The following is a 17,541-nucleotide window of genomic DNA, read 5'->3' as shown; positions in this document are numbered from 1 at the left end:
AGGTGGGGGTAACATCTATCAAAAATGACATGACATGAAAAAATTCACAACCTGCTGCATTTCACTAAAGTCATTACAAGAGAGGGCCTCTCAGGAAAGAAAAGGCTGAAAAATGGCTTCTTTCAACTTTATAAAGTCCTACCAACCCTGACAATGAAGTCACAAAGGGCAGTTCAAATTCATCCTGCAGGCCTTTGAGCTCTGAATGAACAGCCTGGCGTGGCCTCCTGATAGCTTGCTGAACAGTCCCATGAGGGGCTCCTCAGACCTTCTAGTAAATCTAACTGAATAGCTGAGACCTGACCCAGTATTTATCAGGATTGGAATCAAAGGTCCATATGTTTCACTCTGAAACATGCACGTTTTTGTTGCAGCTCAACGGTACTCTCTTTCCAAAATAACATCTCTAATCAGAGCTCAAAAAGGACTGACGAGTCTCCAATTTCTCTTTTTTTTCTCCTTCTTTCTCCTGCTGCACAAGAAGCTGTCACTGTCACATCTGTCTGTTTATCTGGCTCAAGTACACCTTGGCAACATATTCTCTGGTGTTCAGCTCCCTTGAGACAGAGACAATACAATTTGTTTTTAGTAGCATCATGGAAACATCAGACAATGCTTACAATTATTCTGAGCAAAGACCTGAAATTTTCACCTGTCATCTTTGATGCAACACTTCCCATTGAAAAAATGATAAATAGATTAATAGTGGCACATGAATTTCTCATTTAAACTAAAATGGATTTCTACCTTGGAAACAGTTCTGCTGGTAGTGGTGGAAAAATCCATCTGCAACTTTCAATAAACTGTAAGACTCACTTTTGTTTCACACTCAAACTGAGGAATATTCATGCTGGGAATAGAACAATTTTCATTCTTCTCATCTATCAAGCACTTTTACGGCAGTTACATGCAAATACAAGTTAAAATTAAGTTCAGAACAACAACATTTACTTTGCTGGTGTGACATTTCAATTCCCCACATCACCTATCATTCTGATTTGAGTAAAATTGACAAATTGTTTTGTGTTACAGACACAGAGGCAGTAAGGGAAATGGTTATAAATTATTTCACTTAAGACTTGAGCTTGGAGAACTACAGTTGTTTCTTCTCAGTATGGACATTATTCAAGCTCAAAACCTAGAGGCAAAATGGTATTGTGCTTCACGTCAGGGGAATTCATTAAATGCAGTGTGACAAACTAAATTCTATCACTCTCATGTTCCAAGTTGTATCAACATGGTGCCTTTATTACACAGTTAAGTTTCAGTAGGCCATAGCAAAAGAAAACAATTACTTTTGTGTCTCAAACCTCAGTTTTCTGTAGTTCTGACACTGTTCTTAAGTAGAAGCACTGGTTACACAGAACAGGGAATCTCTGACAAAGAGTCTGCAGAGGCAGAACATGAACCAGAGTACCTTCCACACACTTGTAAACACCATTCCTGTCCAGTCTGCTGTTACTAATGGAGAAAAGTAATTAGGTATTTAGTGTTTCTTAGATAATAAAGGTATGCAAGGCGCTGCCATTCAACTAACCTCTCATATCCTTCAATCACCCACTTAACCTTTTCCCTTTCATTTTTTTTCCAGAGAAGGCAAAAGAAGCCAACGTATATCACCCTAGTGCTGTTGAAATCCAGGTAAGTCTCCAACCTTTGGCTCAGAATCTCAAGTAAATATGGGACTGTCTCAACTCAAATCCTAAGCTTGGTCGACAGTTCAAAAGACCCCTGATAATGACAAAATCGGTAATTTCAAGTACACATCCTCTGCTGAATGAAACAAATTCAGTGATGTAGTGCAGATATAATTTCCACATGGGTTTATCAGGAAAGGGTAAAAGAAATTTTATTTTAACATGACTTTGCATTGAATATCAAATTGGAGAAATGTTTTATTTCCCAGCAATAGCAATTAGAAAGAGACAAAAAGTATTTTAATCCTTTGCAGACAAAAAGGATTTTTAAAATAATGAAAACATTGTACTATTTTCCTCGGATGGTGATGGCTATCACGAGGGGACATAGATTTAAATTGAGGGGCGATAGATATAGGACAGCTATCAGAGGTAGTTTCTTTACTCAGACAGTAGTAGGGACGTGGAACAGTCGTAGACTCACCAACTTTAAGGGCATTTAAATGGTCATCATATAGACATATAGATGAAAAGGGAATAGTGTAGCTTAGATGGGCTTCAGGTTGGTTTCACAGGTTGGTGCAACATCAAGGGCCGAAGGGGCTGTACTGTGCTGTAATGTTCTATGCTCTATTTTTGACGATGGAAATGAGAACTTTGCAACTAAAAAACAAACTTTGGCCAAGGATACTGAATGGTGCTTTTGACATCAAGTGAATCATGAGGGTAAGGAAACCTTCTGATGGATCACTGACAGCCCTACATTGGCTGATAATTCAACATTCCTCAATGCTGAGGATAGACGATAGAGATGAAGAGTGAATTTGGCATAGTTCAAAAAGTCTTTGTATAATTGAATTCAACAGGTGTAAGGAGGAATCCTTTCACTGGTAGGAATGATACCTAGTGCAGAGGAAGATGGTTGCGATTGTTGAAGGTCATTCATCACAGTCCCTGGATATCTTCTAATCAACCTGTACAGAGATGTTATGACACAGATCTGGAGCAAGTGGGACTTGAACCAGGGCCTCCAGGCTCACAGGTAGGGACACAACTGCTGCATCACAACACTCCTTAATACTGAGTGTATCTATACCAGATGGACTGCAGCAATTCAAGAAGATGGCTCATTATTCTCCTTAAGGGCAATTCAGAATGGGCATTAAATGTTGTTTTTGCTTGCTATACTAACATTGCATGATTAAATAAGAAAAAAAATGTTTAGGTTGTGAGGCTGATACATGGGAATATTTAACTTTGTGTGAGAAGAGACTACTTCTCAAGGTTGCACAGGCCTTTATCAACTGCCCAGAAACAAGGACAGGGCACAAGATCATTCCATTGACATTATATCACGATTTCACAAATGTCTTAAAGAAAGATCATTTTTCTGTGATTACTATTGTCCCAGCAAGAACATTGTGCAGTAGCAGTTCACTGCAGTATGAACAATTGCTTCACTACAAAGAAAATATGTGTGTGTGTGTGCTGAGGAGGTTTGCTTATTTACACGTACGGAGGTTAGATCTCCAGGTCTAAACAAGTTATTTCTATCAATGATCTCAATCTTCCTTTTCCAAGGCTTGTGCTATTTCTTTGTAACCAACATCCAAACATTAATAAAAATAAATCCTATTAACTTCAAGCAGCTCTTTAAAAGACAATAGGATTAAACACCTTGGCTAAACCCTAGGAGGAGGATTTACCAGTTCTTAAATCTTTTTAAAGCATTCACTTCAACAACAGGGAGCACTGACAAAAGCAAATAATCCTTGAAGCAAGAGGTAAATTGTAGCATTTTAAAAAATGTTCTCATTGGACGTGGATATTGCTGACTGGGCCAGTATTTACTGCGTAATTGCCTTTGAGATGATGATAGTGAGCTGCCTTCTTGAACCACTGCAGTCTATTTGTTGTAGGTAGACCCACAATGCCGTTAGGAAGGGAATTCCAGGATTGCAACCTGGTGGTAGTGAAGGAACAGCAAGTTCAGAATGGTTTACAGGAGAACTTGCAGATGGTGATGTTGCATGTACCTGCTGTTCTTGTCCAAGATGGAAATGGTTATGGGATTAGAAGGTACTGTCTAAGGATCTTTGGTGAAATTCTGCAGTACATCTTGTAGATACTGTGCTTTTTTTCTCATCTTCCTACAAAATGGACAATCTCACATTTTCCCATTTTATACTCCATTTGCTGTGTTTTTACTCACTCACTTAATTTATCCCTTTGTAGCCTCCTTATGTCACTTTGACAACTTACTTTCCTACCTATATTTGTGTAATTAGTACATTCAGAAACCATGCATTTGGTCTGTTCATCCAATTCATTTATATAAATTGTGAAAAGTTAAGGTCCCAGCACTGACTCCTAAGGTACACTTTCATTACATCTTGCCAACCAGAAAATTACACATTTAGGCCTACTCTCTGTCTCCTGTCAGTCAGCCAGCCAGCCAGCCAATCATCTAACTATGCCAATATTTTATTCTCAAAATGATTTTTTTTTCCCCAAGATAATTTTTGATGCAGGACCTTATCAAATTATTTATTCTTTCATGGGATATGGGAGTCACTGGCAAGAGGAGTGCAAGCCATATTGCCCTTGAATTGGATTGGCTTGATTCAACCATGTTAGTATGAGTCTGGGGTCACATATAAGCTGGACCGGTCAAGAAGGAAGACCTCCCTCCCGAAAGAAAACGTGCGAACCACAGATTTTCCACACCAACTGATGATGAAATCATGTTTACTATTACTGTCACTCACTTTTATATTTCAGCTGCAGTGGTCAGGTTTGAATCCATATCCCTGGAGCAGTGGCCTGGCCTTCAGATTACTAGTCCAGTGACATTAGCACCACACCACTTGCCATAACTCCTCTGAACTGCCTTCTTGTAATATGTAAATTCATTGATTCCTCTTTATTCACATACATGTTACTTCTTCAATATCCTGATACTTGTTAGATGCATTTTGGGAGGTTTAATTAGAAAGATTCTTCATACAGAGAACTGCTCATCTTCCAGTTGTGGGGGCACCATTCTGAGCTATTCTAGGTCAATCTCATCTTTTAAAAAAACATGATTCTTGACATGGAGAAGGAAAAGAAAGGTGCAAATATTCTTCCACTAAAATCTCAGATCACTGCTTAGAGAGTCTTCACAGATTATTGCACTGCTGACATCCAGAGCTGATGTGAGGGCTAAGATTTTAAAATTAAGTGGGATCCATATCAAGGGCAGACAGACTCAAAGTTTAGTGCAATCTGCCTCTGTAATGATTCACTGCCACAATCCCCATCCTGAACTAATTTCCATGAGGGCAACTGGGGTCAATTTTTGATAGTTACTGCACTATTTAAGCCTCTTTCTCATGTTGACTGAGATTCTCAATTGGCAATGATCTAGACATTGTTGTCCAGACCAATGTGACGAGCTCAGGCCAAGATGGGGAGGGGTGATGGATCACCTGAGAGAACCAATATCCACCCATCACAACAAATGTAACTTTTTTAAACAGTGAAAACAATTTATCTGGGCCTTCCCTGTCTCTTCCCTGCCTTCCCATCTTCACTTCAGAAGCTTCCCGCTCAGCTGGTGGGGATGCTAACCAAAGCCTCTCATTGGCGGTTACATTCATGGAGTATTTTCAGCATTTTCTAAGTTTATTTCAAGATTTGCATAATTTGCAGTATTTTGTTCTTAGCTGCATTCCTCTGACAATAAACCAGACAATAAACCTTATCATATTTGACCTCAAGATATACTTTTGAGCATATATTCACATCTTCTCTAAGAATGTCCAACTCCTCTCTGTAATATTAACCAATCTCACATCTCTTTCAGCTTATTTGCAGCCACAATCATCATTTATGTTTTTATCACCAGATTGAATACTCCAACATACTCCCAGTTGTTCTCCCGAATTAAACTCCACAAAAACTTGAGATGACCCAAAACTTTGCCGTCTTAATATGTCTTAATTTCCAACAAGTTATATTCCTATCACCTACATTTATTGACCTTCACTGGCTCACAGTCAAATTCAAACTCCTCCATGGATTTGCCCCTCACTATTTCTAATTTCTTCCAACTAAATTATCTATATTTCTCTAACTATGGCCTCTTGAGCATCCTCAAATTTAATTACTCCTCTACCTTAGGTTGCTTTGGCCCCAAGGTCTTAATTATCCTTCTTATACCTTGCCATCTCTCTATTGTTTTCTCCTCCTTTCAGAGCCTCCTTATGACCCCTCACTTTCAGCAAGCTTTCGGTCATCTGACCTGTTATGTCCTTATGCAGTTGAGTTTGTGTGTGCATGTATTTGTGTGTGGCGTGCACATGTGAGACAAACACCAATAATTCTATGTCCTCTGATTTCCACTCGAGTCTCTCAAATAGATTTTAGAAGAAAATACGTACCAATAGAACTGAAGTTTAATCTTAAAAGCTTTCTAGCCCTTAAATTTGATTATTTTCCACAATTTTCCTTGCTTACCGTTGTACAGCTGCTCAGAAAACTTCAGTGACAGTTGCTGTTTGATTTTCCTCACTTCCTTGTCCATGGTGAAGGCCTCAATGTCCATATGAGCTTCATGCAGAATCGTCCCACCTGGGGTCTCATAGATACCTAACCATTTACCGAGAGAAGAAAGAAAAAAGGAAAAGCAGCACAAAAAATTATTGTTGAGTGACAAAAATAATCACTTTTCTGACAGAAACAGAGTTGGGCACCATTCAGTCCCAGCTTGCTCTAAAATGCATCTGTCATTATCTGCTCACTGGGACTCAGACAGTCCACTTCACACCTTGCAGTGAAAATTTCCAGATTCCTTGTTCTATCTGCACTCATTCTGACTAAATGACAGGGTTTAAGCACTGATCCCCTCAATGTATGCCCAGTGGCCTCCCTGAAAGCCTGTAATTAAACAACTGCCAGTGAGCAGAGAGAAACTCAGCTGTGAAAATTAAGCTGTCACCAAGTCCTCAGAGCAGGATCTCCTCTTTATCCGTTCAAAGGGAAAGCACTTGGAAAAATCTGATTAGGTTTGTAAAATACAGCTCTAAACTGCTTCCTAGGTTTACAGTCAGTAGCGGATAAGGAGATAAAACAAAACCAAGTAGTTTTATCTCTTGGTATGGAAAGTTGTGACAATTCAGTTTATTTAGTTCCCTTAAATGCTTCACAGGTGAAAAAGTATAAAAATATTCTTCTGCTCCGTTCAATCCTAATCTTCATAATTTAATGTAAAAAACAGTTTACATCCCACAAATCAATTTGTTAACTTTTGGATATTATTTTTTATATTTCTCAATATTCTTGTGTATTCCTACTAACAAAATATTAACTGCCTTATGACTAAAGCTCCCGAGTTTGTTTTTGATCTTAATTTTTCTTTTATTTCTGGCAGGTTCACTATTGTTATGTTTATAATTATAGGATAATTTAATTAGCAAGAGGACTATTATACCAGTATTCTCACAGATAAAGAATTCCCCACAAATTTCAAAACTAGATAGTATTTATAACCCCAACCTAAAGTTATTGGTTTCCTTGTTGAGATACAGTTTGACTACAGCCAGTTATACAACGGTACCTCACCCAACTGACCATTCACTATGCGTCAGCTTCCTTTGATACGATCAGCACAATATTTAACTGCATGAAGCATCGCCGATATGTACATTTCTGACCTCATTCACACATTTACCTTAACACAAAAATAACCCTGTATCAACAGGAGCAAGCTTGGCAGAAGTAACAATATGTGGTGTCAAACATTTTCAATTCAGATCACAGTCACCTTTATTACCTGTTATCCCAATGAAGTCAGTAAAGGTGAAATAAAGAAATATATTACATGCAATTGTAATATATCATAAATGCTTAGAACTGGGTTTAAAACAAAATTCACATTTTATGTTCATTCTCAAAGTCGACATAAAAAAGACAAAAGCTACTTTGCTTATGCCCATCTGGTGATATGAAGATATTATTGCTGTTATTTAGAAATTGGATTGTTCATTTGATAAGTATTGAATGAAGTAAGCACATTGGCACCTAGTCCATAGTGAACCAATTTCTTTTGCAAGTCTTAAAACAAACATTAAACATAAAACAAATACTACCACAAACAAGCTTAAAAGCTATATTGTGCAATTCTAGGGATGCCTTAACAGTACTGAACTAAAGTGGACGTGGATGTATTTTTTAAGATGAATGGATTCCTAAATTACATCTTGCGTACCAGTTTTCCTCCAAGACAACAAATTTCAATGTGAACACGTTGAATTGAGATCCACCAGTAAAATGGACTATGTTGCTAAGAATTAAGGGAGGTCACGGCATTAATTTAAATTTTTACAATCTCTACCTTCAATATTTCAAATATTCAGGAGGGTTAACATGATGCTTATGATAAATTATGCAGAGAATATAAACTTGAATCATATTCTACAAGCTACAGTATGAAACAATCAGTCGAAACTTCAAATTGGCAGAACAGTGGGTGATCCTCACTTAGAGTGGGACTTTATAAACTGTGATTCATTGTACAATGCAAATTGGATCCTCTCCTACTATTATTTACAATTGTAAGTGTTACTTTATAACCACTTTGTCTTTTCAAGCTGGGACCTCTGGGGGGTTTGAAAGCTTCTGCATAATACAGAAAATGTTAGCTTAATAGAAAGGTAACACTTTCATGATAACTGTATGTTATTTATAACCAACTCTGCAGAGACTCTAACATTTCCAGCCCATTAAGTGGGAGGTGTACAAGGTGCTGCTCCATGGTGCTGAGGCACAGGTCATCAAAGACTGACCTGCAACTCAACAAAAAAAACAAAAAAAAAGATGACTTGTAAAATGATTTGTAAAGTACTATTTCTATAATGACCACATATTTCAAATATTTCTTTTAAAATCCTACTTGAAAATGTATTATTCTCTCCCTGATGTAGGAAGATTTCATACATAGGAAAATCACAAGCCAGTTAAATTTGTTTACAGTTTCATGACACACAGCACAGGAGGAATTCATCCTCACAGATTTTAAGACCCCTCCTTCACAACCCACATTCTCAGTCTGAGAGCATATTCTGTCTGACAGCTTGCTCTCAAGATAGAGCGATATCTTTGTAATCTCTTGGAGACTGGCAATTTAGTGCCAATTTTGTACTGAATTATAGGCAGTTTTGCAACATAGACCAGTAAGTACAAGGAACTGTGCTGAGACAGCCCAAACTCATTTCATAAAAGACAGTTGCATCCAGGTCAATGAGGAAATTTTCTTCTTTTTGATCTGTAGTGGATTCATACCAGATGACCACACACTAGGAGTGAAATTGGCACCTGTATATGCTAATAACACAAAATGGACAGATAGTGAATTGGCAGCCACAATGATAAATTTTCTTTTCCATTTCCATCACACAATCAATAATCAGTCATAGGAATGGCCTCATGAATAGGGTAGTGAAATTGAAATTCTTCAACTCACTCATAGGAATAGGAGTAGGGCACATTCAGTCCCCAAACCTGTTTCAATATCCTTAACCTCATATACCTGTCTTTATATTTTAAAAAGTCATATTGATACAATGGGACTGAAGAGATTGACACTGTTGCAATGTTTTAGGAAAGAAAGAATTGGAACATTATTTACCCTGCATCTGGCCATATGACTGACTGAAGAATGCATAACACTGATACAGTTCTGGGCCTATCCCAGAAGTAAAGCTCCTGGAGTTAAGTGTCCTACCTGCCAAAAATTTCCAATAAATCAGAGACTGGCATCTCTTCAATGATTGATCAGGTCATTGGGAAGTTGGTGTCTTCTAGTGATGTTCTATCAATCTTGGCTCGAGGACAACACAGACCCAAGCACAGGTGAGTTGTAGAAAGGTGGTCATGTGGGGGAGGTTTGGTTGTCAGCAGCAATGACAATGAGCACTTTTTTCTTGATGCTTCTTAGAATGACTGCAAATAAACATTCCAGGTTTTGCTTTTTGGACTACAGATGCTGGAGATCATAGTCAAAAAGTGTGGCGCTGGAAAAGCACAGCCGGTCAGGTAGCATCTGAGAAGAGTCGACGTTTCGAGCATAAGCTCTTCATCAGGAATGTGAGAGATGGCCCAAGGGGGCTGAGAGATAAATGAGAGTGGGTGTGCGGCTGGGGAGAAGGTAGCCTGGAATGCGATAGGTAGATGAAGGTGGGGGTGGATGATGATGATAGGTCAGAGCGGAGGATGGAGCGGATAGGTGGGAAAGATGATGGACAGGTAGGACAGTTCAAGAGGGCGGTACCAAGTTGGAGGGTTGGATCTGGGATAAGGTGTAGGGAGGGGAGAAGAGGAAACTGGTGAAATCAACATTGATTCTATCTGGTTGGAGGGTCCCAAGGTGAAAGATGAAGTGTTCTTCCTCCAGTCGTCGGGTGGCTAGGATTTAGTGGTGGAGGCAGCCCAGAACTTGCATGTCCTTGGCATAATGGGAGGGGGAGTTGAAGTGGTCAGTCACAGGACAGTGTGGTTATTTACTGCAGGTGTCCCGGAGACGTAATCTGAAAAGTCCCACAAGTTGGCGTCCTGTCTCCCCCTTACATTAATTCTCACACACTTAACTGCTGAGACAGGAAGGTGATAAGGTGGCAAGGTACCCATCTGCAGCCCTCCTGCCTGGTTAAGTGCCCACCCACCAAGGGAGGATATCAAATTCCACCCAGATTCAATAAACTTGAAAAGTCTTTCATTCAAAATGGCATCCATTTCCTGATGAGCATAATAAATTCAAAATTCTTACAACATATGGCACTTACTTTGATTGTGACAAGTGAGGTTACAATCCTATATATACACAAGGTTTTTAAAAAAGTACATGCTTTCCTAATATCTATCTTATTTAACACTACAAATTGGAGTAATTCACTGTAGATAAAGCCTAAACACAGTCAAACACTCTAGGAAGAAAATCATTTATGCAAGGTAGTGTGTTTTTTAGTTTCATCATAACATGCTAAATGAATTTTAAATGTTTTTCTAACTGTTCTTTTTACCTGAAATTCCAAATATAATATTTTTTACAAACTCGTAATGCTTTGTAAAACAATTATTAGTGGTGTGCTGAAATCCAACACTGTAAGGAATTAAAGATTGTGCCAGGGACACAAGTCAATTCAGAGCATTATTCCTTTATTGCAATAGTGGAGATTTTTAATACTCTTTTCTGTTAAGGATAGGGTGGCTTGAGAACTGAGGAATGCCTGATGAAGTCAGTCAGACTTAGCAAAGACACTTAGACTCTAACAGGATATTAATCAGCAGAAAAGCAACATGAGTTAGGAGAGAGTGGAAGCAGATTGAAGGCAGTCACTGGAAAATGGCATCATTTGGAACGTTGAAATTTGTTTTCTCTTTCCTTCCAATTTTTACATTTTTTTTTCTTCAAAGCTTAGAGGGGAAATTTCTGCCAATTGCAATAGTAACAATTGTTTAAGCAGTTTTCAGCCAAATTTGTCACATCTATCATAGTCAACAGAGCATAAAAAAATGAATATTCTATTAAATTGTAGCTTTCTTACTCATTACACGGAGTGAATCTGACAATTAGTTTATTGGTGGATAAACAAAAAAAAAAAGAGATGGGTAAGTAAACTTTGGAAGCTTGTAATCTTCCTGCATTTCAGTATAAAGCATGTGAATTGTAGTCTTCCATCAGGAAATGAAGGATGACACGTGTAAAAATTAAGTAATTGCCTGTCAGAACTAAGTCAAATAATCTGTTCACTTCATGCTGATAGGCACTCAGCTTTATTGCAGATTTTATGCACTGCAGGTCCCTGATGTTCTCTAATGAGCAAGGATATAGTAAGAGACCAAAAGCTGCAAGAGTAATACCTGGTTTCACTCAGTTCAATTCTTTGTAAGGGAAAAAAATCCACAAAATTCATAATTTTGCTCAGGGAAACAGAAGGTGTACAGCAACTAAACTGCTTCAAATGCCTCTGCTTTCACATGAAATTTAATGATATCTGAAAAAATAAACGTGCAAGGCCAGCATTTCTTGCTCATCTCTAATTGCTTTTGAACAGGTAATAATGAGCTGCCTTTCAGAGCTGTTACAGTCCGGTTAAGCAATCAGACATGCCAACAGTCAGGTCAGGTTCTTTTCTCTGCAGTTTGAGTGACACATATTTTCATTTTCTCAATCAAGACAAATACATTTGCTGGACCATATTTTAAGCATTAAGTTAAGAAGAAATATTGTATCTTATCATATGTCTCAGACATGTCCCCAAACACTTTCACAAAAAATGAATTAATTACGCAATCACTTCTATGTATGTAAATATGTCAGTGAATGTCAACCATATTGCAGTCACATGCAGGCCAGGGAAGTAGATTTGCTTTGGGAAGGCCATTAGTGAACCTGTTGGAATTCTATGATCGCAGTACATGGTCACTATTAGACTAGGTTTTCAATGCAAAAAGTCATTGCATCAAATTTCACCATCTGCCATGGTAGGATTCCAACTCATGCTCTCCAAACAGCAGCCTAGGGTTCTGGATTATTAATCCAATGACATTACCACTATGCCACCACTCCACATTAATAAATCAATTAATATAGGTAAAAATAACAGCTCGACAGTTTGACCTGACTAGGAATGTGAAATCTGTGCTAAAGACACACCTCATACAGCAAAGCATTATTCAAAACTCTAAAAATGTTTGTACTTTTATGTTTAGCATCTAGTTCTTTCCCCTCACAAGCTTTCGTACCCATCTCAATTTTTGTATGTGGCCAGTACTTTGCTGTATTTTATTTCCTTGTTCTCTGAAGCTCCTACATTGTTCAATATTCAGTTTCTTACAATAACTTGATTTCCAATACCCTGAATTTTCCCTCTGCTCTTTCAGGTGTATTGGGGCTGTGGAACTCGGATTCTTGATATGGAAAAAAATCTGACTGCTTTGATTTCTGAAAGGAATATACTAAGTACCAAAACAACCTTGTATTTTAAGATAAGGTCTCACTAAGAAACTGAGCTGAAATGTCTGACTTAATCAATGCGAAGGTAATAGAAAACCTGATTGGGTTGAGTGCCTGTTATCCTCCTTGGGAAGATGCAAGTTGGAATTAAGATGGATCATTAGGGAGATCTCGACATCAAGCCTGGGTTGACAAATGTGATCGGAGTATCTTAAACACTGGCACCAAGTCTCATTATAGCAAAAATACAGAAGGAAATGATTCCATATTATAGGTTCCTATAGTTAATAATATTATACATTCACATCATGAAAACTGTTCAGTTTAGCTAAATTTATACTGAACTATAGTTAAACCTACAGTATTTACCATTTATTGGGAATGCACTTTTCTCATTTAATAACTGATCCAAACCTAGACACTAAACAAACTTTACCAGAGTTGTTGACATACTAAATGAGAGAAATCAGATTAAATATGGAAGTTTACAGGTGAAATTAAGAAAAATGTAACAAATGAAATAAGATAAATGATAGTTGGCAGCTTCAATTCAATGCAAAAGTCAGTAGATTTTTTAAAAAAGGATTGTAAGATTCAGAATGTAAAATTACAGAAACTAAAGCTATGAAGTTTTTTTTAAGTAAAGGTAGAAAAACATCTTTTTTTTAAAACGCCTCAGCAGTGAAAATAAAGGAACAAAGTTGTGTTGAATTTGTACAAAAGATTGGTAATATTATTGTTGGAAATTGTGTGCAGCTATTTGCAATCCATTATAGAAAAGTATTCCAAGTTATAATTATGAAGAGAATTTGTTTTTATTTTTCACAACAACAAAGAAAGTAAAGGGAAGAATTTAAGAGATTTTCAAAATTACAAATAGCTTCTCCAAGGATAAATACTGAATGATTTGCTAGTGCTTGACAAATTGATAATAAGATCAAACGGAGAAGCTCGAAGTGGCTTCACACAGCCTGTTATTACAATATGGAATGTTCTACCATGAGTGACTACTGAAGCTCAGTCTAGGGCATTATTTAAAAGGAATTTGTGCAAGTACTTGAAAAAAATGTATATGAAAGGATGTATGAGAGAAATGGAATTAGAGTAAATAACTCCAATTTGAGGAACTAGCACCAGCAGAGACACAATGACCTCCTTCTGTGCTGCAATTTCTATGACTTCTAAATTGAAGTATTAAATTAAATATAGCAGAATTAAGCTAAATATCACAATAATGCGAAATTCTAAGGTTTTGCAATACTAGTCCTTGGTCAGCAATAGGGATCAGGATGTAGGCGCACTTTGCTTTGACAGGCGTTTGATGCTAAAAGGTTGTGGATACAAATCTGACTAGTGAATACAGGGCTGCAAAGGCAAAGTGTTGGCAACTGCACATCTGGTTCATAGATGACGTGAAGTCTGACATTTCAAGGATCTTTCGCTCACCCACTTGCAAGAACTCAGAACAACAGCAACAGCTCTTCAACCACAGGTACAGATAGGAGATGCCTCCTTGGCAACAATCTGCCCATTGTTCATAAAGACCTTTATAGATCATACATCGCCACTTGCCATTCTAAACAAATTATTGTTTATGTATTAATAAATTCTTGGAAAGATCCCAAAGTATGCAAGCAATCACTGCTATAACATTGGAAACAAGGCTTTGAACTTGATTGTCTGATCATTTATGCCAATGCTGTTTGTGAGACAATCTGTTTTATTGATTTGGTTGTAGGATAAACGTTGGCTGGTTTTCTGGCACTTAATATGAAAAGTTCTTAAAAGGGCTAGTTTTGCCAGCTACTACTAGTCAACTAAAGAGTTGCCTCATCTGCATTCCGTGAATTTCTATCATGTCCTGTATCTGTTATCTTCTGAAAATATGTGGTATTTATTTCTCACTTGATCATGGGTTTGCTTTACAAACTGCCAGTCAAATAGCAGTCATGACAATTTTCAAACATTATTGTGCCTGTGTTTTAATGCAGCTCACAATCATCTGCACAAACTCAAATAAAGGCTTCAACAAAAATCAATATGTGACTATTATTTTCAAAAGTAGCCTTGGAAGATCAGAATCTCTCTCTACCCACAAACCTTGTGTTTGTCAATTAACAATAACCTATAATGGGCCTAACAATTCTTTGATAATCCTGACACAATGTATTCATTGATGTATTTTATATGAAGTGAATTTATCTTTATTAAATGAATGATGCATCAAGTTTTAAAGTGAGGTTGCAGATATAAAGCTTTTTAATTAGGGCTTTTGTTTGACTGGCACACAATGAAAGAACTGTGAAGCTTGAGGTGTTAATGCTAATTTTTGGATTTGTTCACAATTTCCTTTTTCTCTAATCCAGGAAAGAACAGGAGTAAGGAATACAAAACAAAATAAATTGAATACAAAATATTTTGTTTTAAATGTCATGCCTGTGTAAACAAAAGCACAGGCGATTAAAATGTTAATAAACACAGAAACCCATTTATGGCATTGTTTGTCTATTCACAACTGCATAACAATCTGGAAAAAGGTTTAAATGGGACTGTTTACACAAACCTCACATCAACTGTAACAAAGGCAAGCTGTCAACAGTTTCACCTGGCCTTCTTATTCTTTTCCTGGGTTCGCGTCTACATGGTATTTAGATTTTTAAAAAATAGTCCATTTATTTACAGCTAGTTCAGCTTCAAAGTCAGCAAGAAATTGTTAATGTGAATAACCACAACTAAAAGGGACAGTTTTGATCTCTGCCTCTCTAGCCACCTTGAATGGTAACATAAATGCCAAATGGTTTGCTGTCAGAAGTAGCCAATATGTCCAAAGGGAGGTCGAGTGACCTGTGACTTTATCAGTTTCTGTAAAGGGTAGGAAATCACTTTTATGTCACTGCCTTTACAGATCACTCACTGCCACAGTTAATTGTTGCCATATTGAACAAAGTATTCACTATTTAAAATTTTGTGGGAATTGCAAATACACCGTGATTGAGTTACAGAAAAGGTACTGCAGTATGAACAAAGGTAGAACTAGAAAATAACATTATAAAACTGTTTCAGAGATATTCCGACAAATGGAAATGACAGCATGATTATAGTTTTTGCTGGCCAGTCTTCTTTCTACTCGTCTTGTCCTGAAGCCAACAACTCCTGGCTGAAATAAGGCTCAATTAATGGCATGCCCAAGTAATCATTATTCCTGAGTGAGGCCAGCCTTTAGCTGGTTAGATTATTAATCAGTTTGCAATGTTTGTGTGCAAGATTTGATTGATGCACATGTGCATCCAAAGACAGATGTCCTAGCTGACTTTTTTCCTCCTTGCTTTCATGAATTGTAGCATTCTGATCCAAACCCACCGACAACTTGCACTGTGTCAAGATACAAGCTATGTGATCTCAGCAAAGGTGAGTTATCAAAACTACAACCTCCTGGTTTGTATGGCTCAAGTCACGAAACATACTCAAGGATCTAAAAGAAAATACCAAACATTCTTTGTGCGACATGACATATTATTCTATTACAATTTCAAGCAACTTTTGTACAAAACCAGATAATGCAGTTTGATTCTAGTTTCAGAAGAGTTCTAATTGTATGGGTATATGAATGGGAAAGGTTTAGAGGGATATGGGCCAAATGCTGGCAAACGGGATTAGATTTATTTAGGATATCTGATTGGCTTGGACATGTTGGAATGAAAAGTCTGTTTCTGCACTGTATATCTTGAAGGATCTCTTCAAGTATGGTTATACTTCGATACAAAGAATTCATTGTGTACGGTCTCCAAAAGCCACTGCAATAACTTGCCAAAGCTCCTTGAACAGCATTTATATTATCTAGAAAACAAAGGCTGCAGATGCAGGAGAACATCACCACATGCAAGTTGATCTCCAAGTCTCACACACCATCCCTACTTGGAACTAAACTGCCATAGCTAATTGTTGCTAGGTCAAAAAATTAGAACGTGCTCTTAAAATGCTCTTAATCGTGAATGTACTACCTCACATAGAATGCAGCAGTTCAAGAAGACAATTACAGAAGGGTAACTGATACTGGCCTTGTCAGTGAGGGTCACATCTTAACCAAATAAAGAAACCATTGATCATCTGAGAGGCCTTTTCCATGTAGACTAGTTTAGATTAGATGTGTTAGATTTCCTAGTGTGGAAACAGGCCCTTCGGCCCAACAAGTCCACACCAACCATCCAAAGAGAAACCCACCCAGACCCATTTCCTTCTGACTAAAGCACCTAATACTATGAGCAAATTAGAATGGCCAATTCACCTGACCTGCACATCTTTGGACTGTGGGAGGAAACCGGAGCACCCGGAGGAAACCCAGGCAGACAGTCATCCAACGCTGGAATCGAACCTGAGTCCCTGGTGCTGTGAGGGAGCAGTGCTAACCACGGAGCTACCATGACTACTGTCTCATAATCTTTCACTACAATCTTTTCGTCTCTTTCCATTTGGAAAAAAAGGTGCTACAATGTCAACACAACTCAAAAGTTCTTTAATCGTTTACCCTTAGCTGCAAGTACGTCCCCTTACATTGATTAGGTTGAACAGTGAGCTGTCTAATATAAAATGTTTTCTTTACACCTCCAAAATGTGAAACTCGTCTTTTTTGAACTTTCCTCTAACAATTTTAATCTTTGGTTTGCTATTACCCATTCAATGCTTCCTCTTACATCCAATGTTCTTTCCTCTGGCTTTCAATTCTGACAGTGCCTTGTGCAACCCTTCATTGGATTTCCTCAATTTAGTAAAAAAAAAGTTCCTTAGTTCATTTTTCAAAGCTCATCACCAAGAATATTTCCATAACTATTCTTATTACCCTTTGTGAATTCGATTACCCATCCTTTTTACTCCCATTGTTTTATTTTTCTCTGATGGAAAAAAACTGGC

General features: G+C 37.6%; 1 protein-coding gene across 1 annotated transcript in view; it reads right to left on the bottom strand.

Moving 5' to 3' along the window:
• Positions 1 to 17,541, bottom strand: part of ass1 (argininosuccinate synthase 1) — a 163,168-nt gene that overhangs the window by 18,536 nt on the left and 127,091 nt on the right. Inside the window, exon 12 of the mRNA XM_043720419.2 lies at positions 6,138 to 6,269. Coding sequence (XP_043576354.1) covers positions 6,138 to 6,269 — 132 coding nt within the window. The remainder of the gene's footprint in view (positions 1 to 6,137; positions 6,270 to 17,541) is intronic.

Source organism: Chiloscyllium plagiosum, unplaced genomic scaffold, assembly GCF_037043375.1.
Source record: "Chiloscyllium plagiosum isolate Xiang-an unplaced genomic scaffold, Cpla_swu_hap1 HiC_scaffold_21, whole genome shotgun sequence".
Lineage (NCBI taxonomy): Eukaryota > Metazoa > Chordata > Chondrichthyes > Orectolobiformes > Hemiscylliidae > Chiloscyllium > Chiloscyllium plagiosum.
Note: the sequence above shows the minus strand (reverse complement) of the source record. Positions and strands in the feature narration are given on the sequence as shown.